Genomic DNA, 23585 nt, shown 5'->3' on the forward strand with positions numbered 1-23585 from the left:
TTGTTAGGCAACAAATCACCTTAAAATACGAAATAAGCAAAGAGGAAATGCTGCATATAAAAATTACCATTCACTTTTGCCTTATCTGAACGCGAAAAGACTTGTATTATGATGAATGAGAGGCCGCAAGATCAACAAATCTCCTAGTATCATTGACGTTGAGCATGAGTCTTCCGAAGAATCCTGCAAAGATGATGAGATGATGAGAAAATGCAGGTAAAGATAGGTGATATTTCCTTGACTCGTAATCAGTATTTGATGATCATGAGCAAACTTCCCAAAACATTCTCGCTACAGCCGGTGAGAAACTTGCAAAAATCAAGAAAAATTCTTTCTGAAATTAGCTAAAAGCCATTGAAGAAAGGAGATAGGGAGCCAAAGAAGGAATCGAGAGAGAGGAGCAGAAGAGAATCGTCCCGTATGACTATCAAATCTGATGAATCTGAAGACGAAACATAAAATCCAAGACTTTTGCCCTAGGGACAAAGAGATCAACGCAAATCTGAACGCATATTCCTTCGCGAAAAGATAGTCTATTACGACTTAGAGAAAGAACATGTAGAGTAGCATCCTTCAAAATTAGTTGTCTAGGTGCCTAACCAAAGCAACTTTACCTAAAATTCACAAGGAAATCTCAATATCCTTCAGTATAGGAGGTGAATAAGTCTGAAAAATAAAAGCTTTCAATGGTTTCCAACCTGCTGAGAAAAGTCTGGAAGAAATCATGCATAAAACTCTCCAAAGGATATAACCTCAAATTAATCCAAAGCTTGAAATAGATTGATGCATCATCTCCACTAGATAACTCATAGATGCCCTCTCAGGAGTGCAAAGGCGAAAATAATTGCAAGCCTTTATCCAGGACCTGCTTCCCTACGAGCAAAGATTCGCCAAGGAGTGGCAGATATTGCAAGCTCTTAAAAGGCATACCTTGATAGATCCTTTCACCTCTCCAGTGGACGAGGTCCGAGACGGCGCCACCAACTACTACTCGATCATCAAGAATCCGATGGACCTGCAGACCATTTAAGAAAAGTTGAGGAGCCATGGCTATAAGGAGACATCAGAGTTCCATGAGGATGTGTAGCAGATGTGGAAAAATAGTCACATTTTTAACAAGCCAGGGTCAGGGATGGTCAAACTCACTGCACAGCTTGAGAAATATTACCAGGGATTAAAGAATGGGAAAAGATTGAAAAAGGAGGGAATTGAAAATAAAAAAGGAAGAAAGAAATGAAGTCAAATGATTGCTGTATGACTGTATTTGCGTATTCATCACTTAATAGCTGTTTTTAATGGAAGAAAAGGACGGAATATAAAATTAGATAAAATATAAGTCCATAAAGTACTGACGATGGTAAATTTGCTGAAAAAAGTCTTTTTGAAGATGCTAGCCTTATTTATTGATGATGTCCAGTGTCAAAAAACATTTTTCTAATTTTGGACATAATAAATAAAAAATGGAATATTTCTTATCAGTAATAAGTCATCAACAAAATAAAAAACTTCAACTGCTTCATTAGTGCAACCATTTGAATCCCTTCCCGCCTGTATGCACCCTTAGGAATATTTTTCGCTACAAAAGTTGGAAAAAGTTATTAAACAGTCCCTAAGCAAAATACGCAATCGAGAAGATATAAGTATTAACGTATATGGGAGTGCGTATATTTTTTGTAAGGGCCTAATTACATATTATTTAGCCATAAGTGTACATTTTAATTGTTGTTCCTTTAAAATTATTGACTTTATGTTGAGGACCATTCAACACTCGATCCTGCGTGGGCTCACCCAGCCTCGCTTCTACTTCTCCTACGAGGCAATGAAGAAGAGCCTCGCCAAGGATCTCTTCTCCATCGAACTCATCAATAAGGTGGTCAACCGCAGGATCCTCTCCATGGCGTACTCGCCCGGAGTCGGCGCCGTCTGCGAAGCCATTGAAAAGACGTGACTGTTGCCGATACCATGACCCTCCGTCCCCGTGCAGTCGCCATCGTCACCGATGGCAGCTTCCTGAATGCATCTGCCGCCGGTGTCGCCCCCGCCATGGACTGGCTGGTCGCACAGATCAAGTACTACTCAGGACTGGACGCCTTCCCCTTCATCGTCGCCAAAGATATCAACCTCGACGACACCCTCAAGGACTTGGCGACCAGCTACGGAACCGTCCTATATTTGGATGACCATAAATTGAACCACATTCCCAGCGACCTGCTCGTGGTGAGGCACTCGGAAGTGGTCAAGCTGGCCAAGTCTGAGGTGACTGATGCCGAGAAGACTGCCAACGTCCTCTCCTACCTCGTCCACAAAAAGGTGAAAGGACTAGTCAACTCGTCGCAGATCTCGCACGGACTCAACTACAACGGCGAGAACTTCAAGAACTTCAAGCCCTACGGCCACGAAGTCAAGGACGGTAGGGATATCTACACCCACGCTCTCCAACTGCACACCTTCTACACCGGCAAGATCCACATCGAGCTTGGCTTCCACGATATCCACAAGATCAACCTCACTTCAGCGAAGCCAATCTGCGCAAGATCGCTCAGGAGCACAACCCATACTCCAAAACTTCAAGGCTTTCCACCATCGTAACTGACGGAACTTCTATTCTGGGATACGGAAACATCGGTCCTCGTGCCGGCTTGCCAGTGATGGAGGGCAAATCTCTGCTCTTCAAGCTGCTGGGCGACGTTGAGGTGGTTCCAGTTTGCATCTATCCCCGCAAGACCCCCCAGCTTGCCATCGAAGCCATCATCAAACTGCTGGGCAACTTCGACGCCATCAACCTCGAAGACATCAAGGCTCCAGAGTGCTTTGACATCGAGGAGGGCCTCAACGCACTGAAGGTGCTCCCCATCTTCCACGACGACCAGCACGGCACTGCCATCGTCACCCTTGCAGGTTTAATCAACGCTGCCAAGGTGGTCGAGAAGGACCTCCGTGCTTGCAAGATAGTCATTAACGGAGCTGGAGCAGCAGGCATCACCATTGCCAAGCTGCTGCTCTCCTACGGAGTGAAGGATATCATCATCTGCGACTCAGCCGGCTCCATCTACCGCGGCAGGACTAACAACATGAACGAGGCCAAGAGGAAGATTGCGGAAGTCACCAACAAGGACAACCTCAACGGACTGCTTCCCGACGTCATCAAGGACACCGATGTCTTCATCGGAGTCTCCCAGGAAAAGGCTCTCCGTGGTCACTGGGTCGCCACTATGGCCAAGAAGAGCATTGTCTTCGCCCTCGCCAATCCAGTCCCCGAAATCCTTCCTGACGATGCCAAGAGTTCAGGCGCCTATGTCTACGGTAGCGGTAGAAGCGACTTCTAAAACCAGATCAACAACTCTTTGGTCTTCCCCGGTATCTTCAGAGCCATTTCCCAGCACAGGATCAAGGTGATTACTGAGGAGATGAAGATCAAGGCTGCTGAGGCCATCGCTGCCAGCATTGAGGGAACGCCCACCAGAAACTACATCATCCCCGATAGTTTGGACAAGGATGTTGCCATCAGAATCTCAAATGAGCTTGGAAAGATTGCCAAGAATGCAAGGACAGCAAGAACAAGAGCAAGTGATATTCTGATGTGGATTTATCATATATCAACCATCATTATACGGATGGATTGGATGGATGGGATTATTGTTTATTCTTCTCTTAGATTTGGCGGTTATTGTATATAATCTGTTTACTTTTTCCCATAAATGGCCTATTTTGGCATGCCTATAAAAAATGCACAAGATAACAAAGGAGAGCATAAGCGGTTCGGAGCAAATCTTCGACCGCAAGGAAATCATCCTCAAGCAGCACACCCTGCGCAGGCTCTACGAGACATACAAGGGAACAAACGAGATGAATACTTCGCCAAGATCAAGTTCAGAGACGTCATGTACCAGGTGGGCGACTTCATCGAGCTGGAAACCACCTACAAGACCGAGTTCTATGTGGCGAGGCTGAAAAAAGTGATCAGGGTGAAGGTGAAAGGCAGACCATAGGCCTTCATCGAGGTCGAGTGGGTGCTCAAGAAAAGCGACCTGCCTGAAAATTTGCTTCGGCTCTACGCCGACTATATCTCCACTGCTGAGGTTTTCCCCTCCAACGAAAAGATATACCTCTATGTTGCCTCCATCCGATGCAAGTGCACGCTCCTTTCGATCGAGGAATACGCTGAACTGGGAAACGCTCCAGAGTCCATTTTCTACTCACGGTCCAACTACAGCTCAGAGCTCAAGAATCTAGTTCCTGATCCCTCCACCTGGGCTTCCGACTGTTTCTGCCGAAAGCCGAATAATCCAGACCTCGCCTACGTCTAATGCAACGGATGCGGTAAGTGGCACCACGTCTAGTGCGCAGGGTCGAGCATAATAAACGGAGACTACCTATGCGGTGCATGCTTCAGCCGGGGGATGGTCGAGGAGAAGAGCTAACGGTGATGGTAGAGGAGAAACTGTATATTCGACAATCAAATATATCTCTGGTGGGGGTTGCCCAGGATCCTCTCCTGCAGGTAGCAGGCCGGCTCCGTCCGCATGTACCGCTCGCTCCGCTTCAGCTCCTTCCACTTCTCGCGCTCCCCCATGTCGTTCACCGTGAAGGTCACCCGGTTGTCCCGCTACGTGTTCCGTTGAAGTATACGGTAGGCGCGATGATCTGCACCGGCGCGTATACTCTCACCTTCTCGTTCCTGCTGGTTTGGATCTGGGGAGGCTCCTCCAGTCGCGACTTCTAGAAGTGGTTGGGCGAGTTGTGGAAGTTGGAGCTGAGTTTCCAGTTGTTGCCAAGGCCAGGACGGTGGTTGAGGTATTTGGAATCGAAGTTTTTGAGGATTGGCTGTTAGATGGGCGTCTTTTTGTTGAGGGAGCTTTCGTCCCTGTTGGTGGTGGACTTGCAGTAGAGCTACTTGGGCTTGTACTCGAGCTGGTTCTTGGTGAGGATGGTGGAAAACGCAGTGCATTTGTCGTTGATCCTGTTCACTGTCTCCTTGTCCAGCTCAAAGCGGGAGTATTTCTACTTTATCGGCGATCGGGAAGCATCCTTGGCCGATTTCTTGATTTTGACCTAGATTTCGAGGAAAAGGAAGATTTATCCGCTGCCTATTTGTCCTTTTTGAGGAATTTGAGGAAGGAAGGCTTGCGAAGCTCCTTGTTGCTGGGATATGGCTTCAGATTAGGGTATTACATGGGAGCAGGTTTGAGCTTGGGACTGTTTGTGTTGATGTTTTGGGAGTATTTTAAGTTCTGCAGGAACTTGGGAGAGCGTGGCGCCTTGGAAGTGATGAACTTAAACTACACCACCTTAGAAACGATCTTATTCTTGCCTCTTTTGCTCTGGAGGCAATGGCATTCGTTGGTATATAGAAAGGCATTGTCTGCATTCCCTCCGAGGAGGACTTGTAGAGATCTTGGTTGCCTTCCTGGTCTAGGAACATAGCATCGTTCATGAAGCTGCTGAAGCCTTCGTTCCTTATGTGGTTGGTGATTTGGGGTGAAAAAGAAGTTAAGTTTTTGTCCTTCACCAAAACGATGTTCTTGTGATAAGTCTACGGATTCGGCTTTGGCTGCTCTGATATCTAGTCCTCCAGCTAGTGGATGAAGCTCTAGTGGCTCTAGTTGAAGGTGCTTTTTCTGAGGAAGGAGACGGCAGCTTGGTTTTCTTCTTCTCGAATGGCCTGACGTTACTATTTTTTAGACTCCAGGTCGTTTCTCTCAGTGATGGGGCCTATTGCGAGTTCCTGGTGGGAAGGGGGAAGTTTGGGCGGGGGCGGTGCTTCGGGGTCGCCCTCTTCGACTGACTCTGCTGACGAGTTCATTAAAAATTTCTAGAACTCTTTCTTGAGTTCTTCCTGGCGGTTCATCTGTTCCTAGTCCTTTTTTTCCTTCCGAAGGCAAACTAATGGGAGTCCTTGAAGTGGGGGGTTTCCATATCGTTATCTTTTTCGTTGTGGATGTGTGACTCGCGTCCGCTTTCAAGTATGAAATTGAAAAGTTTCAGGTCATTTTAAAAAACAGCGTTTTTCTTGCCATTTTATACTCTTTCCTTGGAGGTGCCTGGGGGCTACTGGGGTAGTTTGCCGTCTGAGGTTTTCGTGGATTCTTTGCCCCGGTAGCCCTCGTTTTCTAAATATTACCCCATGACAAAATGGGAGTTGACCGACGCCAAAAAGTAGCTTTCTTCGGTGATGAGGAAGAGCTCTCCGAAATTGCGGTAATTGATATCGAAATACTCGATGAGGTTGGTGACGGCCTCCATGAAGCCCAGCGAACGCAGGTAGTCATCGGCGCCATCAACTTCCAGTTTGGCCAGGATAATCCGGTAGAAGATGATAAAAAGTTCCAACAGAATGGGGTTCTTTTCGAGGGACCACTAGACGTATTTGATCTTGTGAGGTTGGGTGTACTATTTCCTGGCGAGTACTGAATGAAAGAATTTCGCCATCATGGCCTTCGCTTGAAGGTTGTCCACTGACAAATTTTTATTGCCGATGTGGTTGAAATTCAGGTCCTTGGAGTAAAGACTGCACTTGAGCGTCTACAACAGGGAATGGTTGATGCCCATACGCTATGAAACGGCCCCCTCGCACCTCCAGGAAAGATTAGACTAAAATTGAATAAGAAAAGGCTCGCAGCAGGGCATTCGGGTCGTCGTTCTTAAGCGATCTGATGTGGCGTGCGTTGGAGACCATCTTGAGGGTTTGTTCTTGAAGTGGTTTGGCGGGGAGGTGGAGGTGTGAGGATGCGTGTGCGGCGAGGGTGGGGAGGAGGGCGAGGGAGGGTGGGAGGAAGGTGTAGGGGGGGTGCGTATCGACCTGTAGTAGCAGTTGTTCTGCCTCGAGCATCTACTAGGCGTCTAAAATGTTCATGGTTTGGTGGGAGTAAAATTATTTTTGTATGGGTATGCAGGATTACCGTCATTTTCGGCCGAGCAGCACCCGCACCCGCCCTTATCCCACTCCTCCCGCCCTGAATTATAAGAAAATGAATGCTGTTTAAACTTTTTATCCTTTTTTTATTAATTTGGCAAGTAAGATATATTATTTTCTCAACATTTCACCCCCAAATGGTCCCAATTACTCAACACCAAAATATTCCTAAAGTAGAGAAGAAGGGAAGCGCCGGCAGGGCTTTGGTTTGCATAATAGTGGCACTATTATAGTCATTTCTGCCTGCCTGCTTGAGTTATATATTTTAAGTTTAAAACGTATAATGAAGTTTCTTCACTCAAATACCCAAAAAATGCCAATATCCTCCATGCCCCACACGCTATCCTCCTGCCCTCTCTCCCGCTCTCCCCTCCCAATAAAATAGTGAGTATAGTTGCGAATTATTTTATTTTTATAACTTCCCATGCTGCCCAAGCTCCAGCAGAGCTCGCTCGCCAACACCCTCCGCCGCGACAACCTCGCCTCGCAGATCCAGTGTACTCTCCAACTTACCAAGGCGAGGACCAGCTCCGTGGCATGCTCAGCAAGCAGAACAACGAGAGCTACAAGCCATGGAAAAACCAATACGCTCCCCAAAACCCCCATTCGCCCTTCGGCGACTTCCCCAAGGAGTACATCCCCAAGGAGAAACTGAAGGACCAGAAACACGAGCCAGTGCACGAACTGACGCTGTCCGGCTCCCTCGCCAAGCACTCCAAGTCCCAAGGCATCGGCGGACGCATCTCCAGCACCCTCGAGAAGAAGGCGCCCTTCCAAAAACCAGTCCCCAAGTCAGGAGCTTTCGAGAAAAGGGAAGTCCCTGCCTCTGAGTTCAGGCGCTACTATGACCGAGGAGACCTTCCCATCCGCGTCGACCACCAGAACTCTCTTCCCAAGCTGGTCTGGAAGGTGTCGGTTGAATCGCTGGACTACCACCACTACTTGCCGATCTTCTTCGACGGTGCGAGGGAGAAATTCGACCCCTACCGTTCATTTGCGATCCTGGGCACATACGACCTGCTGGACAAGGGCGGAAACAAGATCCTGCCGGTGATTCCGCAGCTGATCATCCCCATCAAGAGTAGATCTGTGGTGACTTAGCCGCCCTCAACACGCGCGACCCCTAGATAATCGCCACCATGCTCAAGGTCATCCAGAAGCTCGTATTATCGGGATAGATGATCGGGTAGGCGTTGGTGCCTTACTACCGCCAGATCCTGCCCATTTTCAACATCTTCCGGAACAACAACACGAGCATCGGCGACAAGATCGAATACAGTCAGCGCAAGCGTCTGAACCTGGGGGACCTGATCGGCGAGACCTTGTAGTTATTGGAGCAGACGGGAGGAGAGGACGCCTTCATCAATATCAAGTATATGATCCCCACCTACGAGAGCTGCGTGCTCAACTGATACGCATATTATCATTCTTATATATTGGTATATGATGGTTTCTTCAGCATCATTGCAAGTGACTGAACGGCACGATTATCTTACGCCAGCCCTGGTGGTTCTTCGGCAAGTGGCGACTGATCATCTCGGCCAGCCACACGATGTTGCGGATTTACTTCGTTAAGCGATCATTACCTGCTCCTTCAGCTTGATGTAGGCGTAGAAGACCGCCACTTGGTTGCACTGGTCGAAAGCCAAGGCGTATCTCCTGCACTCCTCGTCGTACATGATGTCGTCCAGAGACTTTTGGGCAACTGAGAAATCTTCCTTCTTTGAGGGTCTGGAGACTCGTTGATGATCTCAGCGTAGCCAGCAACGCCCTTCACTGCTTCCTTGAGCTGCTCGACGTGGTGGCGTTGAGGAGCGCGGTCTTGGAGTCAGGGTAAAGGTATCCGAGAGCAGGGCAAAGTTTTTTCCTGGCCTACAGAACTTTGGCGGTTGTGTTGAGTTCGCGATTGCCGATGGAGTTGTAGATGACCTGTATGGTCTTGAAGTCGGCTTCGAACTTGATGAGGTCCCGCATCATGGCTCTGAGGTGGGGTTGAGTTGTTTGGAGCAGAAGTGGTCGAAGTCCTCCAGCCAGAGCTTCTTGAGGGAGGTGCGGATGTACTCTGGCTTTAGTTCCTTGAAGATGTTCTGCACTTCGTTCATCGTGCGCGAGTCTCCTCCCTCCTTGGTCATTTCCTCCTCGAGGAAACGCATGAAATAGGGTCCCACTGGCGTGTCGATGAGGACGTCCTTGTAGAGGCCGGAGTAGTCGTCGCCCTCGAGCACTTTGATGTTCCTCATTTCTGGGAAGTAGCCGAGGGGGTCGATGTTGCTCATGAGCAGTTCGATGTCTACCTTGTTCTTGAGTCCCTCGATGATGTTGACCACGTTGTCGAGCTGGTACCTGATGGCGATCATGTCGAGGAAGTCCACCAGGAATCCGGTGGAGTTGGTCTGCACGTACTCGATTTCGTCGGCCAGTTTGCGCTTCAGCTTGGAGCGCATGAGGGAGACTGAGATGTTGGGGTTGTCGGTGAGGAGGTAGGATCCGTAGTCCGTATCTTCGAGGAACTGGATGGGTGGAGGCGTACCGATTTGAGCTCGTCGAGGGAGGAGCAATTCTTGATCTGGGTGTATTGGTTATCGTTGAAGAAGGAGGCTCGGAAGCCACGGATGATCGCCTCGGCGTAGCCGTTCTCGACCGCGAAAGTAGCCATCTACATGGTGGATTTATTATTTGATTAAATATGGTCAGCATATTAAACTATTTATCATCCATTGCAGAATATCAAACAAGTCGAGGATGGATGCATTCGCGTCGATAGTTTTTATACCTATTGGGAGGGTCAAAGAAGTAAAAATTATCTAGAATATTGGGGAGGGATGGTTGGATGTATTATGGGTTGAAAGGGTGGGTTATGATTTGAATTTGTTTCGTTTATATTTTTTTTATATAACTTCATATGTCCAATGCCGAGTAAAACTCCAACAGTAATCTCCAGCTTAAGCAGGCGCCCCCTTTTCCTTGATAAAGTACGAGGCGGAGATCGAAATCAGCGACAACATCGAAGATTACGAAAAAGCAAAAACCAACCAGAAGGCATTGGATGCGACCCCCAGCCCCTAGGGTACCCTCCTCGCCATTTAGATGTGCTGAACAACATGATCCTCCCCAGGGACTGGAAAGCTCCCAACGGCAAGCACTTTATGCAGTATGTGTCCCACCAGAAGTCAGAGCGATCGGACGTGGTGCGGCTTAAGGAAGCACTGGACCAGGCTCTGGAGTACCGCCAGGCGCGCACATAGGGCATTTGCCCCATCAGGGAGGAGCTTTTTAGTGAGGCTTTTGATGAAATCATCAGAGAAGTCACCATAGGGTCGCCCGAACGCGGAGTGCTGCTGATGCGCGTGAGAGACGAACACAAGATGACGCTTGCAGCCTACCAAACGCTATACCAATCCTCGGTGAGTTTCGGCGTCAGGAAGCTGCTGTAGGCCGAGGAGGGGATGGACGAGTTAAAGGAGATGCTGGGGGAGGCCTAGGCGACGCGCAACCAGCTATAGCGGCAGAAGATCTAGCTGATCTCAAAGAAGTAGTCCCTGGAGAAGAAGATCTTGGAGCGGAAGACGATCCAGGGCTACGAGAAGGAGGACGAGCTGATCCAGATCCAGGAGCAGGAGAGCGCCCTTTCGAAGTTCCTGGCCTCGCTGAAGGAGGGCACCAAGCAGGAGTGATCGTAATTTTGTCATCATTACTACGATCATGGCACAAACAGATGTCATTAGCTTATCATCATTCACTCACTCGCCTCCTTACCCTTCCCCGACTCTTGCGGATCTGGATCAGCTCAGCCATGTCCGAATCGATCTCGGAATCGCTTGAATCGCCGCGGCTTGGCTGGGACTTGACTGGGGTTAGATTCCCATGGGGACTGGATCGTGTCTTCGCTTTATCTTGTGGATTTGGAGTTGGTTGCTGATCTTGGAGAGGAGGTCCTTGGAGTTTCCCACCTGCAGTTGCTTCACCACTGGCTCGCTCTTCACTTCTACTGGCTCGGCTACCATTGGCTATGGGATGGCTGGCTCTGGTTTGGTGATTTTGGGAGTTTCATCGTTGTTTCTTGGGTGAGGCTAAGGCTGTCTCTACTCCTGTTCACTTGACGACCTTTTTTGTGCTTATTTCGGTCGACGCTCCTACTGCTTCTGCTGTCATCAGATCTTCTCCTCCTGTCCTTCTTCTTCCGCTTGTCCTTCTTCTCCTTCTTGCTCTTCTCTTTCTTCTTTTTCTTCTACCGGCTGCGTTCTCTACTCTAGGAATCATCATCAGACCGTAAGCGCTGCTGTTGTGGTTGTGGTTGTTGTGGCTGTTGTGTTATCGTTGCATTAGTATTGCTAATGATGGGATTGATGGGATTGATGTTATTGATGGGATTGTTGTTGTGGGGATGGGCGAGGCTATGTTATGATTTCTTTTTTAATTTTGAGTTGTGAGTTGATGTCGAGTATGATTTTTCTATAATAATTCACAGGGAATACATTGACTAGCTGGTGCCTATCCCCCACTTCGCTGAGCTGCGCCGCCGCCCACTCCAGAGAGAAGCGGTGGGCCGACGCAGCCTCGTAGAATGCCTCCAATTAGCCAACCAATTCCTCAATACCTTACAGGTGGGCCTCGATCAGCACCCACCAGGGAACGTTAGGCATCCTCACGCCCAGCTTCAGCATGGCCAAGTAGACCGATGCCGCTGCGATGGTGGGGCCGGGGTAGAAGAGGGGACAGTTGGTCCGGTAGAAGTCGTTGAGGTGCGTCCAGGAGAGCTGGCAGATGCGGCGGGATTCAGGGTGGCGGTCGAAGGTCATGAAGAGGCCGCCGATGTAGCGGTGCGGGATGTCGAAAAGTCGATAGACTTAGAATCCCAGGGCGAAGAGGATCTAGTTCTCCATTTGGATCACCTTCTTCCGCATGTATTCGTACTCGGTCGAGTTGAGCACCTGTGGCTTCACTGGGGAACGCTGTCCCTCGAAGACCTTTATAGCTGGGGGTTACTTTGAAGACGTGGTCGAAGACTGCGGAGACTTCGTAGGACTTGCGAAGGGTTTCTTCGGACTTGCAGGCGAGGAAGGTGGCGCCCATGGCCACGTCGCGGAAGTCGTGGTCGAGGAAGCCGTGGCGCGAGTAGAAGTAGTGGGCGATGGCTGCGGCGACGACGGTGGTGGAGACGGGCAGCCGGAGCGACTCGCCCGCCCGGAAGATGATTTCGCCCATGAGGTAGCCGATGCCCTTCTCCTGCTCGATGGAGAGTCCCTGGAGTTGTGAGGGCGTGGGCGCGTAGCGGTCGAGCAGGTAGTTGTCGGAGTGGGGGTCGGCGGCGTAGAGGAAGCGGCGGGTGAAGCTTTCCCTGGTGATGCCGACGGATGCTTCGCTCCTGAGGAACTGGGTGCGGATCTAAGGCTCACTATTATTCATATTAATATAAGAGCATATAGCAATGACCAAACTGAACTTATATCACACGCGCTAATCAATTACCAAAACAACTACAATTACACACTCACATGAACAACTTATCATCTAGATATGTAGATACACTAACATCACCACCCATACTGGTTTCGCAGCACCATCAAATTAGCACCAGGACATTTCCCTCCTCTTCCAAAGCGCATAAAGTTTGTTCTTGTTGATGGTGTTTGTGGTGTGGTGAAGATCTGTACTACAATTACATAATAAATCCACGATGAACAAGTTGCAGCTGCCTCAGGCCAAGCTCCTCTACGCGGTCAGCGAGATCTACCGCAAGCGCAGGATCGACGAGACCGAGAAGCGCATCCTCAAGGGTACAGCTTCCACCATCTAGAAAAGATCATCACCGACAACGTCGAAATCTACGAATTGCTCGAACAGAACGAGAAGGAAGCCGACCTCTTCGACCGCCTGATCGCTCTGGTCCGCACCCCCGAGGAACCGCACGAGCCGCAACCCGAGAACAAAGAAGTGCTGGCGAGCGTAGAGCAGGAAGAGGCATCCTCGCCGTGGGGAGAGTTCCTGCGGAGGAAGAAAAACAACAACCAGAACAAGCACAAGTACGAGACCAACGCCATCAAGGAACTCCTCAATCCCCAGAAGACCTAATGATTTCACTCATCCATTATCACCACTCAACTCTCCAGCAACCCCACCCAGATGACGACCCTTAAGGGGGGATTATAAGTATGGGGTAGTTGGGGGCGGGGCGAGGGTGTGGGCGGGAGGGGGGTTGTAACTGTCAGTGCCAATGAATTCCAACAGGATTATAGGACTGTATTCTTTCTAAACAGCGATGAGTGAGAACATGAGCGTGCGTAAGCGGAGCCACCGCATAAAGACGACCACTGCGCAGGGGACGCACCCCTCGCTGCTGCTCTCCCTCGAGAGCAAGCTCAACAGCGCCATGTTCCGCCAGGAGATCAGCAAGGTCGACACCCTCCTCTCCCGCCAGTCCCACCACATCAAGTACTTCTCCAACGGACGCTCCTCCCTCGCGCGCAGGACCGCCGTCTCGCAGAAGATGGACTTCACGCAGAAGACGCTCACCGTACGCATGGAAGTAGTTAGTACTATCTCATGGATCACTGCAACAACGAAGAACTGGTTTCGAGACTGCTGGAGGAGAGAGGGAGGTGGGTCCGCAGCGAAACCAGAAGCGGAGACGTCAGCCTGATCTGGGGCTTCCTCAATGCTTCGCAGGCCAGCAGACTGCGCGGCAAGGAAGTGGTCAGCAGAGTGCCCCACTCCTACCAGATGACCGACAAGGGAAGGCTCTACGAAAACCTCACCAGCTACTGCGACAAGAAGAATGTAGGGCTTTCCTTCACTCAGATTTCTCTAAACTTCCTGCCGATCACCTTCCACCTGGACCAGGAGGCGCCAGCGCACCTGCTGCGGGACAGCATCCGGGAGTTCCTCTAGTTCTTCGACTACGTGAAGGAGAACACAACGCTCAGCAACACCTGGATCATGAAGCCCACCAACATGAACCAGGGGCGAGACATTCACCTCTTCAACAGCTTGGAGCAGTTCCTCAACTCAACGGCGTCAAGTGCAGCATGCACAACGCGGCGGAGGTGGAGCGATCGGTCGAGGAAGCGGTGCGGTCGAGCCGGTCGCTGATCCTCCAAAAATACATCGAGAATCCCCTGCTGCTGGAGGGCCACAAGTTCGACATCAGGATGTGGGTGCTGCTGGACCACCTGGGGCAGTTCTTCGTCTTCGAGGAGGGCTACTTGCGGTTCACCTCCACGCCCTACCGGCTGGACTCCTCCTCGCTGAGCAACAACTTCGTGCACCTCACCAACCACTCGCTGCAGAAGCACAGTCCCACCTACAGCACCGCCCACAGCCTGCGCCCCATGGCCTTCCTCAGCCAGTACCTGTCGGCGCAGGGCAAGAGCTACCAGCGCATCCAGCAGGAGATGAAGCGCATCATCACCATCACCCTCAAGGCCACCCTCGGCCAGATCCCCAGGAAGCACAAACACCAAGCCTTCTAGATCTTCGGATTCGATTTCCTCATCGATCGCGAACTCAACGTGAGGCTTATAGAGGCCAACTGCAATCCCGCCATCACTGAGGACTGCCCCCTGCTAGCGTAGCTCATACCCAAGATGCTAAGTAGTTTCTAGTTGACGTAGATGATGCATTCAAGCTCACCATCGACCGTATCTTCAACACGAAGAACCCCAAGAGCTACATGGTGAGTAGGCTCTCCGGCGAGAACTCGTGGGAAAAACTGGGCGAAATATGAGTGAGATTGCGTGATATGTTATTGCTTGTTGTTAAAAATCACCCGCGAAGGGGCTCGAACCCTCGACCATTAACTTAAAAGGCTAACGCTCTACCGACTGAGCTACGCGGGTTGGTGCTATCCTCTGCTTGTGGGTAAGAAATTACTCGTCTTTTTCGTCATGAGGATGGGAATGATGTTCTACATGAATAAGTGGAATAGAGGATCATAGGAAGTACTCTGGGACCCTTCGGGTGGGTTCGGTTTCCTTTTCCTTGGGCGAGGGGTCGTACTTCTGGTAGTTGATTTCGAGCGTGTCTCCAAACTCGAGAGCAGCTGCCTGGTTTCCGCAGCGGTAGCAGTAGTTGGGGGCGGAGAAGACGGTGACGCACTTGTTCTTGTGGGCGTAGCTGTACCCCTCCATCACCAACTGGTGGGCTCGGCAGATGGTCTTCAGGTTGTTCTTCCGCAGGAACTTGTCCGAAATGTCCTCGCCCCAACAGTACCCGGCCCCACGAGGAGAGGAACTGAAGCCTGTCTTGCCTTCGTCCGCAGGGTCGGACCACAATAGGTCGCAGAGGGCGCCGTTATGTGGCACATCTTGGAACCGATTGATATTCCTGAGTTGATCGAGGGTCTCGATTTCGGGCGAGAGTCCTCCGTGTAGGCAAAAGACCTGGTTTTAAATTTCTGCTGCGACAGGGAGGCACTGGAAGATATCTGCGAACATCTTCCAGATGAGGTCGGTGCCGTACTTCTTGAGGCACTCGTCGTAGAAGCCGTAGAGCTTGTTGATCTCGCGGTTCTCGTGGTTTCCGCGCAGGATGGTGATGCGGCTGCGGTACTTGATCTTGAGCAGCAGGATGTAGAGGAAGGTCTCCACGCTGTTGAAGCCGCGGTCCACGTAGTCCCCCATGAACAGGTAGTTCGTGTGCGGCAGCTTCCCGCAGATCTCGAAGATCTACAGCAGGTCGAAGAATTGGCCGTGGGTGTCCCCGCACACAGTCACCGGAGCACGCACATGCACCAGGTTCGGCTCCTAGCTCAGGATCTACTTGGCCTTGGTAGGGTGGGCAGTACCTTTTCGCAGATGGATTTGACCTAGCGTTCTGGGATGACTCCGAGGCTCTCGAGGGTGCAGAGGTATTCGTCGATGTTCTTCATGAATAGAAAATGGTTATAAATGGAAGGTTCTAATTCTATACTAATAGTAGAGTGGACGCCAGCATCAGTGATAGTTTATTTTTGAAAAAATGCGCAGAGAGCCTCCCGCAGGAAGGAAATGGGCGGTTGTTTGGGAATGGAGGGGAAATTGGAGAAATATTGTTACGGTTTCGAATAGGAGGGATTGGTTTTGGAGGATTGGGAGAGCAGGGATGATGCTGTTGCTCTTTGAACATGTTTTGGATTGGGATTATTGTTGCTATTTTATGGGTTGGGGTGCGGAAGTCGAAATATTGGGAAAACAGATGATTGCTTAACTATTTTCAGCCAACCAAATACTCGCCCACTGGCTATCCTCACCATTCCCCTTACGATGAGTGCAATCATCACGATATTATCTTTACATATCCTGGCTAGCCTCACCCCTGCATGTTCTGTATGGAAAAAAATTGCCAAATTACCATCCATCTAACGTTGATTAATCTGATACCTCTAATTCTAGCAATACGAAAAGAAGATCAAAAAAGTTCGATGAGGACGGCACTCATGTTGTCACATCCCACCAGTTCCTTTAAATCCTTGGCAACCAGGTCGTTGAACAATTTGTCCATCACTATCTTCTTGTCGTTGTTCTTCTCCCTCAGCAGTTTGATGTGGCTCACCATTTTTTGGTTATTGGCGACGTACCTTTCCCACACTCCATCGCAGCCGAGGATGATGAAGTTGTCGTGGGAACTTCTCTCGGTTTCGGTTACTTAGGGCAGCGAAGTCACCGCCTGCTCCTCGTAGGGACGGCTCGAGAAGTGCTTGTACTAGAAGTCGCCGAAGGAGCGAGAGAGGGACAGCGACCCATTCACCCTTCCCAGCTGCACGTAGCCTCCCGCCTTCTCGATTCTGGCCTTCTCGGAGGGGGAATCGGGCTTGTGGTCGGTGGAGAGGGCAACTGCGTTGTCGCCCCTGCACAGGACCGCCCTGGAGTCGCCGATATTGGCAACGTAGAAGCGGTCCTTGGTCATGAGGAGCACCACAGCGGTGGTTCCAGCTCGGTAGCTCACCTTCTCCTTGGATCCGAGCGTTACGCCCAGCCTCTTGCCGATCACCGTCATTCTTCCTCTCCCCGTGGGCTCAGCAGCAGCTAGTCGATCCTCTTGAAGACGTTGGTGAGGGCCTTGGAATAGTTTTTGACTTTGAAGGATGGGTCATTGAGGAGTTCCTTGGGGAGGTTCTGAGCAGCAAAGTGGGCCACCTATGGTCCGCCGTGACCGTCGAAGACCCCGAAGAGGTAAACTCCATCGATTAGCTCCTGGCAAAGGACAGCGTCTTCCATCGACCGTCTCCAGCCTGAATTATGGGATGTTTACCTTGCATTTCGCAGGAGGTGTAGGCAAAGCCGTTGAGGCACTTGGATTCTATCTTTTTTGAGAGAATTGGCTTCTTGAGGTACTCAGAGCTCATTTTGGGGGGAGGTGATTCAGTAATTGAATAATTATTATTAAAAATGGCTGCAGCCGGCTGATAAGAAGAGGGGGCGTTTGTTGGCGAGGGGGGCGAGGAGTTTGGGGGTGTTATTGGAGGCGGTCGAGGAGGGATTTTATTGTGGTGGTGATATGCGAGAATATACGATCAATTTTGAGGGAGGATACTATTTTCGCGCAATAATGCAACCGTCACCCTTTTATCTTTCTGCGTATTCAAAAGACGGTTGACTTGGTGTATGTAGGAAGAAAAAAACACCTATTCTTTTCGGAGTAAAACAACGCTTTATTATCTGATATTGATTTTTAAATATTGAATATCGAATAATGCTGAAGGCCGCAATCGAAAGAAAATTAAGGATCAAATCAAAAATGGGCATGATGGATGCGCAGGGACCTTCGTTGTTTGGAATTTTATTTATTTGGATGGGATAGTTGTGGGACTTGCAATAATAATGCTATTCTTGATGTTGAAAAGAGAACGACACATATTCTTTTATAATTGGGAATGTGGATGAAGGAAAGGGCCACCGCTATGGAAAATTATTGTCTGTATATGAACGATGATAATATTTAAAAATAATCATGATTTTCTCTATAAATATGAATAGATAAAAAGAATGCCCATGGGATTACATGCTCAGCTAGTTTTAGCGAAAACAGGCATGAAAGACAGTGGAAAATATGATCCTACACACTCTACTTTGCTCTATTCTCAAAACTCCACAAATAAAATATCAGAGCTCTCCTTCGCCAGAGAGCTATCCACCCCATATCGCATACCGCTAGCAACTTCGACTGAGGATCCCTTCCAAAGGGCCGATGATCTTCATGAAGACTTCCCGATTGATGCAAAAAAGACGCACCTAAGTCAGCGTCTTGATGCTGGCCTGGCGGGGGATGTTCTTGAGGAGGGCGATTTCTCCGAAGTAATCTCCCTTCTTGTAGGCGTAGACCATCCTGTTGTGCCCCTCTCGGGACTTATAGGCGACCAGCTGTCCCTCGGCCACGATGTAGAAGGTGCTTCCCATCTCTCCCTCCTTGATGATGAACTTATCCGCAGCCACCCTCCTCTCCTCCAAGCTTTCGAACAGCTTGGTGCGCTCATATATGTCCAAATCCTTGAAGAACTCGATCCTGTTGACGAAGGCCTCGCACTCGTTGATCTTTTGGATCATCTTGGTCCGCAGGACGAGGTTAAACTACTGGCGGTCCAGCTAGAAGAGCTTGCCCGGAGTGATGGCAGTAATCGTAGAGGCTCTGGGGTGGCTGTAGAGGAGGGCCAGCTATCCGAAGAATTCTCCCGCCTTGTACTCGCGAAGAATTTCGGAATTTCCTTTTTTCTAACATTTGAACCTTCCCTCGGAGACGATGTAGAGTATGTCGCCACTCTCGCCCTCCCTGAGGACCACTTCATCCTTGTCGAACGATTTCACTCTAATCTTGGCGATGAGCTTGAGGAGGCTGTCGTGGTTGAGATGCTCGAAGAAGATGCACTTTTTGAGGTAGAGCATGAGGTTGATCTTGGTGTCCTCGGGCCAGTTGGCGTCCTGCCTGACCGACGTTGATTTCATGATTATGTTGAAGGTTTGCGTGCTGTCTCCGGAAACTCCCTTTCTGAACTTGCGCTTGCCGTTTAGCCGTTTTCTCCGCTTTTACTGGAATACTTCGTCGGACTCTTCATCGCTAAAAAGTTCCTTAGGGTCTTCGTTTCCTCCGTGGTCTGGGTTATTCATCTTTTACTGTATTTTTTTAGCCATTAAATGCAAAAATCTTTGATGTTGGCGGGTTGCTTGATGAGGAGTTCAAGCTGCAGGGGGGCAAAGACTGGCATGACTCTATTTTGGATGTAGGTGTTGATCTCTTTTGTCTTTTGCTCGCCGGACCTTGCTCTTGCGGATTTGACGGGCGTGATAACCTTTCCCTCCATGTTTTTATTTTCGAAGGCAGATTTAAATCAAGGAATATATATAATTTCGATTTTTCTACCTTCACTCATCGCGGAATCTAAAGTAATGCATGTATACCGTCTTAAATCCCTGGGCAAGAGAGAATGGAAGGAGATATAGGATAGATAAGACACGAAAGTTGCCAGTTTTGGGTTTACTGCATCAATTGCCATCGTTTTGGGATGATAAGATCATGTATGCCAAATCAACAGAAATAACGATAGCTTATATAGAAATTTGATAAAAAATCGGTTATTCATTTATAATGGCTTAGTAAATATTATTGCTTCATCAAAGCTACTATTCCAACTATGTGCGCGGATTCACATTGCTGGAGTCCATAGACGAACGAAAAGTCATCTTTGGCGCGAAGTGGGGGTAATCTCTCGGGGGACTCATCGGCCAGCCTGACCCAAACAGCCGTCCTTCGTAGAGCCTGCTGACCGAGTGCCTCACCATGGCTTTTCCCAGATCCGGCTGCAGGATCTTGTAGTCATTGTAGGCGTAGAGGGTCACTGTTTCGTTGTGGCTGCGCAATTTGAAGTCGATGGAGGAGCTGAGGGGCAATCCTTCCACTTCCAATTGTAAAGCCACAGCGAAGCTCAATACTTTGTCTCTTTTGATGTTGAGTTCGCAGTCGAAGTTGAGGGACACGGTCATGGTATCCTCTCCTGATTTGCTTACTTTGACTGATGCTAGGGAAGCCTTGCAGTTGCCTGTAACTGGCTCATCGGCGTAGAATTTGTCCCTCACCTTGTCCAGCACGTCGTAGAGATCCCCGCGTAGAATTGAAACATCCTCGACTGCCAGTTTTGCCTGGTGAGGTCGGTGTCTAATTCTCCCCGGTAGATGGCGTAACGGAGGGCGTTTTCGTAGAAATCGTATGAGATGTATTGCTGCGACTATCCGTATACGCTTTGTAAGTGGAATTCTACTCGGGATTGAGAGGAGAGGTGGGGACTGAGCGGTTTCCGCACTTCCACTGGGGGTAGTTAAGGCCCTGCACCTCGTAGGAGAGACGACTCCTTCGCTGTCGAGGTGGACGCTGACTCCTCTGCGCGTGAAGGGCACGGTGGCGTTTGGTTTTCCCCCTCCAGGCGCCCAAACGTAGTCGAACTGGCCGTCTAGAGGAATGTGCTCGTCGTGCAAAGAGTTTCGGAGGTAGTAGCTGTAGTATTTTTAAAGTCCGCCTCCAGCTCGTCCCTGACTGCGTTTTCGCCCACTATCTTATTCATCATTTGGGTGAGGATTCTCTTGTCTTCCTCGAGGACGTTGGGCGGATCGATGCGGGTGATCTTGAAGGTTTCCCCGATGCCCTGCCACTTGATCGGCGTGTAGTCGAGCAGCTCGTAGCTAAAGAAGGATCCATTAACAGTCATCACCACAGACTTGACGAAGATGACAGAGTCGCTTAAGCCGAAAGCCGATCCCGTTCCGTTGCTTCTGCTGCTCCCTATTTCTTCCATTCGAAATTGAGAGTGGCCTCCAGTCTTCCCCCAAAGATGACGATCGTATCATTGCCAAGAACGTTGGCCTTTTGCTCAGTATCTCTGTAGTAGAAGGTGGCTGGTTTTGCGTTGAAGATTGTGTATGATGTGTTGTCAGAAGTATTGTAGGTGACGTTGGGAAGGGTGGATATTTTTTACATGACTTTTGTGATGGTGGTATTCACTTCGTCTTGCTTTCCTAGGGCGTATTTTCCGATATAGTCGAAGTGGGAGGCATTGCACTCCTCATTCCTACTTGTCTGGAGGAGTGATAATCCTACGATGATGATTATGGTCGATATCTTCATGATAATAATAAGTTATTATTGAGCAATGATAATAGAATGATGATCACATGGCACTCACGCTGCCAACTCCTCCGCTACTGTTTGCTGCAGCTCAACCTTTAACGCCTCGCTTTAGCTTTGGACTAAGGATTAGATCTCAGTCTTGGCGGACTCAGCTGTGATGGGTTCAGATGATGAAAGTTCCAGTTTTGATAGTGATAGTACTCCTTGCTGGCTCGGAAGTGAGCAGTGAAACTTTGTAAGATTTGGGCTGAACTTGATACTGGGATAAAAGCTACGCCTTTGAGGCCACAGCTTGAGTCTCTGCCTTTGCAACTAATTGAGCCTGTAAGCCTGCTCCTAATGTTTGTGATTTTGAATAGCTGGGGTTTAAGCTTCTTTTTAAGCCAATCAATAATCTTTGGCCAAGCTTTTTTGCGAGTTCTTTGGCCTTCTATTTAGCTTTCTCCAAGAGTTTTTTCAAAGCTTCCTTGCTTTTTCCTCAGCCTTTTCTTTAGCTTTTCCAAGAGCTCCTTAGCTTTGGCTTTAGCCTGCTCGATAAGTTTTTCTTGAGGGCTTCAGCTTCTGCTTTCAGCTTTGCCTTCAGCTTGTCCAATATCCCCTTTGCTGAAAGGCTGCAACGGGAGGTGGATAGGACGACCATATGGGCCAGTTGGATCAATGATCTTGGAGGAAAGTGAGGCGGAAACTATTGGAGGAGAAGCAACTTAAGGAGAAGCCAGGGCTTAAGCTGAAGTCAGGGAAGCTGCAGCAGGCTTGCTTTGGATGACGACAGCCATCAGCAGAAGCAAAACTATGATGAGTTTCATATTAATTATTATGAAAGATATGTGATGATTAATTATTTATATTGAATGGGTTTCCAGTGATTGATTAATGTTATATATTTCTCCAACACGAATCTCACGCCATTCACACACTCTCCAAGCTACTCTTTTGTGGGACAATTACGAATTCACTACAAAGGCTTTGGCTTTTGAGTTTGGGATTCTTTGTGCGGCGGACCATTTTATTTATGATGATCAAGAACAGCTTAATTCTTATGCTTTGCAAACAAAAGGGAAAATAAACTTGTTTTGGTGAGATTTTTGAGCTTTTAATTACTCTTAAGGCGGTTTTTACTTTTATCAAGCTTTACGTGGCCGAGTTTATGACATTTTTTCCTTTCTCCAGCCTCTTATTCTTAATAAACAAAATGAAAAAAACGATATATAATGAACAGATACAGCTGTTTGGTTAGGGCTTTAGGGCTGATCTCACTAAAATTTTATAATGATGATCATCCACATTTTTTCAAAAGATAAACAAAGTAATAAGCACACCATTCAAACTTTTTCCGAAGCAAAGCGTAGCCAAAGAGCCTTCTAACATGTTGCAGAATGCGTCCTTTCATTATTCTTATCCATTTTAGCTCAAGGAATAGGGAAGATTATGAATGATGATAAAGATAAACGATCATTGGCCAGTCTGACTTGATAAGAGGCTGGATTATTGTAGCTTTGCATCCGCCCATATTTTTGATGGTTTGTAGACTACCTATGGCTCTGGCAGTTCTTCCAAGTAAGCTTTAGCGAGCCCTTCCTAAACATACTTAGCTGCTGCTACCTATGCAGATGCTGTAGCTTAAGCAAGGATGGCTTCTTCCTGAGCTTTTCCCTCTGCTACTGCCTGAGCAAGATATTCAGCTGATAGGGTCTATCCTTAGGAGTAGGCTTTGGCTTCTAGTTTGGCTGCTGCAGATGAAGCCAAGGACTAACCGTACCCAAGGAGTGAAGTCTCTGCAGCTGATGTCAGTTCTTCAGATTTCTGGTAGAGCTAGGCAGTGAGAGCCTATCCCTAAGTCTTTGCCTTGGCAACCCATTCAGCCTTGACGGTTTCAAGCGATTAGAGCTTTGAAGCAAGTGCCTGGGCTTGAGCAGCCTCATATGATATCGAGCTTGTGGGAAGCTATAGCGCAAGGTAAGTAGGCTTCACCGAAACGAGTGATTCTTTAGGAACAGACGCCCAGGTTTAAGGAACTTTGTAGGCTGAAACAGTTTCAGAAAGCGTGGAAAGGGAGAGTTTTGAGATTGAGCCAAGAGTAGCAGTCAAGAGCAGGAGAGAAACAACAGTGGCCTTCATCTTTAATTATTATGAAAGATATTTGATCATTAATTATTAATATTATATGGGTTTCCAGTGATTCATTTAGTTATTTTATGTTATATATTTCACCAATACGAATCCTATCCCCTCCGAACACTCACCAGAGCTTCTCTGTTGCAGAACACCTATGAATACAATGCAAACGGCTTTGGCATTTTAGATTTTGAACTCTTCATGCGGCGGACCATTTTATTTATGGTGATCACGAACGACTATTTTTTCGATGATTGTAAACAAAGAGTAAAGAAACTTGTTTTTGGGGGTTCCTCGGTCTTCCCTTCGCTTTAATGATCATTTTTATTTTTTCGAGAGTTTTACTTGCAGAGCTTATGACTCATTTTTCCACATCTCCACCCGCCACTCCAAATCTTCTTATAAGGAATCTTAAATAACCTTGATGGAGGCAACAGTTTCTCTAAGAATTTTAGCTCGATCCGCCAAA

The 23585-nt window shown here is 48.6% G+C and overlaps 6 protein-coding genes and 1 non-coding gene across 7 annotated transcripts; 2 read left to right on the top strand and 5 right to left on the bottom strand.

Moving 5' to 3' along the window:
* Positions 1 to 2648: 2648 nt before the first annotated feature.
* Positions 2649 to 3326, top strand: LOC116268110 (uncharacterized). The gene has a single exon (XM_031649917.1). It carries the CDS (start codon positions 2649 to 2651, stop codon positions 3324 to 3326), a length of 678 nt encoding a protein of 225 aa, XP_031505777.1.
* Positions 3327 to 7450: 4124 nt separating this feature from the next.
* On the top strand, positions 7451 to 8325 carry LOC116268111 (uncharacterized). Its single transcript, XM_031649919.1, is given in 2 exon segments — positions 7451 to 7996; positions 7999 to 8325. Coding segments are annotated over 2 exon segments (873 nt in total).
* A 49-nt stretch (positions 8326 to 8374) lies between these two features.
* LOC116268112 (uncharacterized) lies at positions 8375 to 9575 on the bottom strand. The gene is given in 6 exon segments (XM_031649920.1): positions 8375 to 8476; positions 8479 to 8639; positions 8642 to 8710; positions 8713 to 8892; positions 8895 to 9423; positions 9426 to 9575. Coding segments are annotated over 6 exon segments (1191 nt in total).
* Positions 9576 to 11511: 1936 nt separating this feature from the next.
* LOC116268113 (uncharacterized) lies at positions 11512 to 12458 on the bottom strand. Its single transcript, XM_031649921.1, has 3 exons — positions 12447 to 12458; positions 11845 to 12298; positions 11512 to 11759 (listed from the first exon to the last, which is right to left on the bottom strand). Exons 1-3 carry the CDS (start codon positions 12456 to 12458, stop codon positions 11512 to 11514), a joined length of 714 nt encoding a protein of 237 aa, XP_031505781.1.
* A 2217-nt stretch (positions 12459 to 14675) lies between these two features.
* Positions 14676 to 14748, bottom strand: TRNAK-UUU (transfer RNA lysine (anticodon UUU)). Its single transcript has one exon. It is a non-coding gene; the product is annotated as a tRNA-Lys (tRNA).
* A 93-nt stretch (positions 14749 to 14841) lies between these two features.
* On the bottom strand, positions 14842 to 15779 carry LOC116268114 (uncharacterized). Its single transcript, XM_031649922.1, is given in 2 exon segments — positions 14842 to 15678; positions 15681 to 15779. Coding segments are annotated over 2 exon segments (936 nt in total).
* Positions 15780 to 16591: 812 nt separating this feature from the next.
* LOC116268115 (uncharacterized) lies at positions 16592 to 17106 on the bottom strand. The gene is given in 2 exon segments (XM_031649923.1): positions 16592 to 16924; positions 16966 to 17106. Coding segments are annotated over 2 exon segments (474 nt in total).
* Between the last annotated feature and the right edge of the window lie 6479 nt (positions 17107 to 23585).

Source organism: Nymphaea colorata, unplaced genomic scaffold, assembly GCF_008831285.2.
Source record: "Nymphaea colorata isolate Beijing-Zhang1983 unplaced genomic scaffold, ASM883128v2 scaffold0115, whole genome shotgun sequence".
Classification (NCBI taxonomy): domain Eukaryota; kingdom Viridiplantae; phylum Streptophyta; class Magnoliopsida; order Nymphaeales; family Nymphaeaceae; genus Nymphaea; species Nymphaea colorata.

Bases quoted from the DNA above. Each gene is read 5' to 3' on its own strand.
- LOC116268110 (XM_031649917.1), top strand. From the start codon at position 2,649: ATGGAGGGCAAATCTCTGCTCTTCAAGCTGCTGGGCGACGTTGAGGTG.
- LOC116268113 (XM_031649921.1), bottom strand. The intron at 11,760-11,844 runs GTGCTCAACTCG...TGGGATTCTAAG, and splicing joins GTTCCCCAGTGAAGCCACAG to TCTATCGACTTTTCGACATC.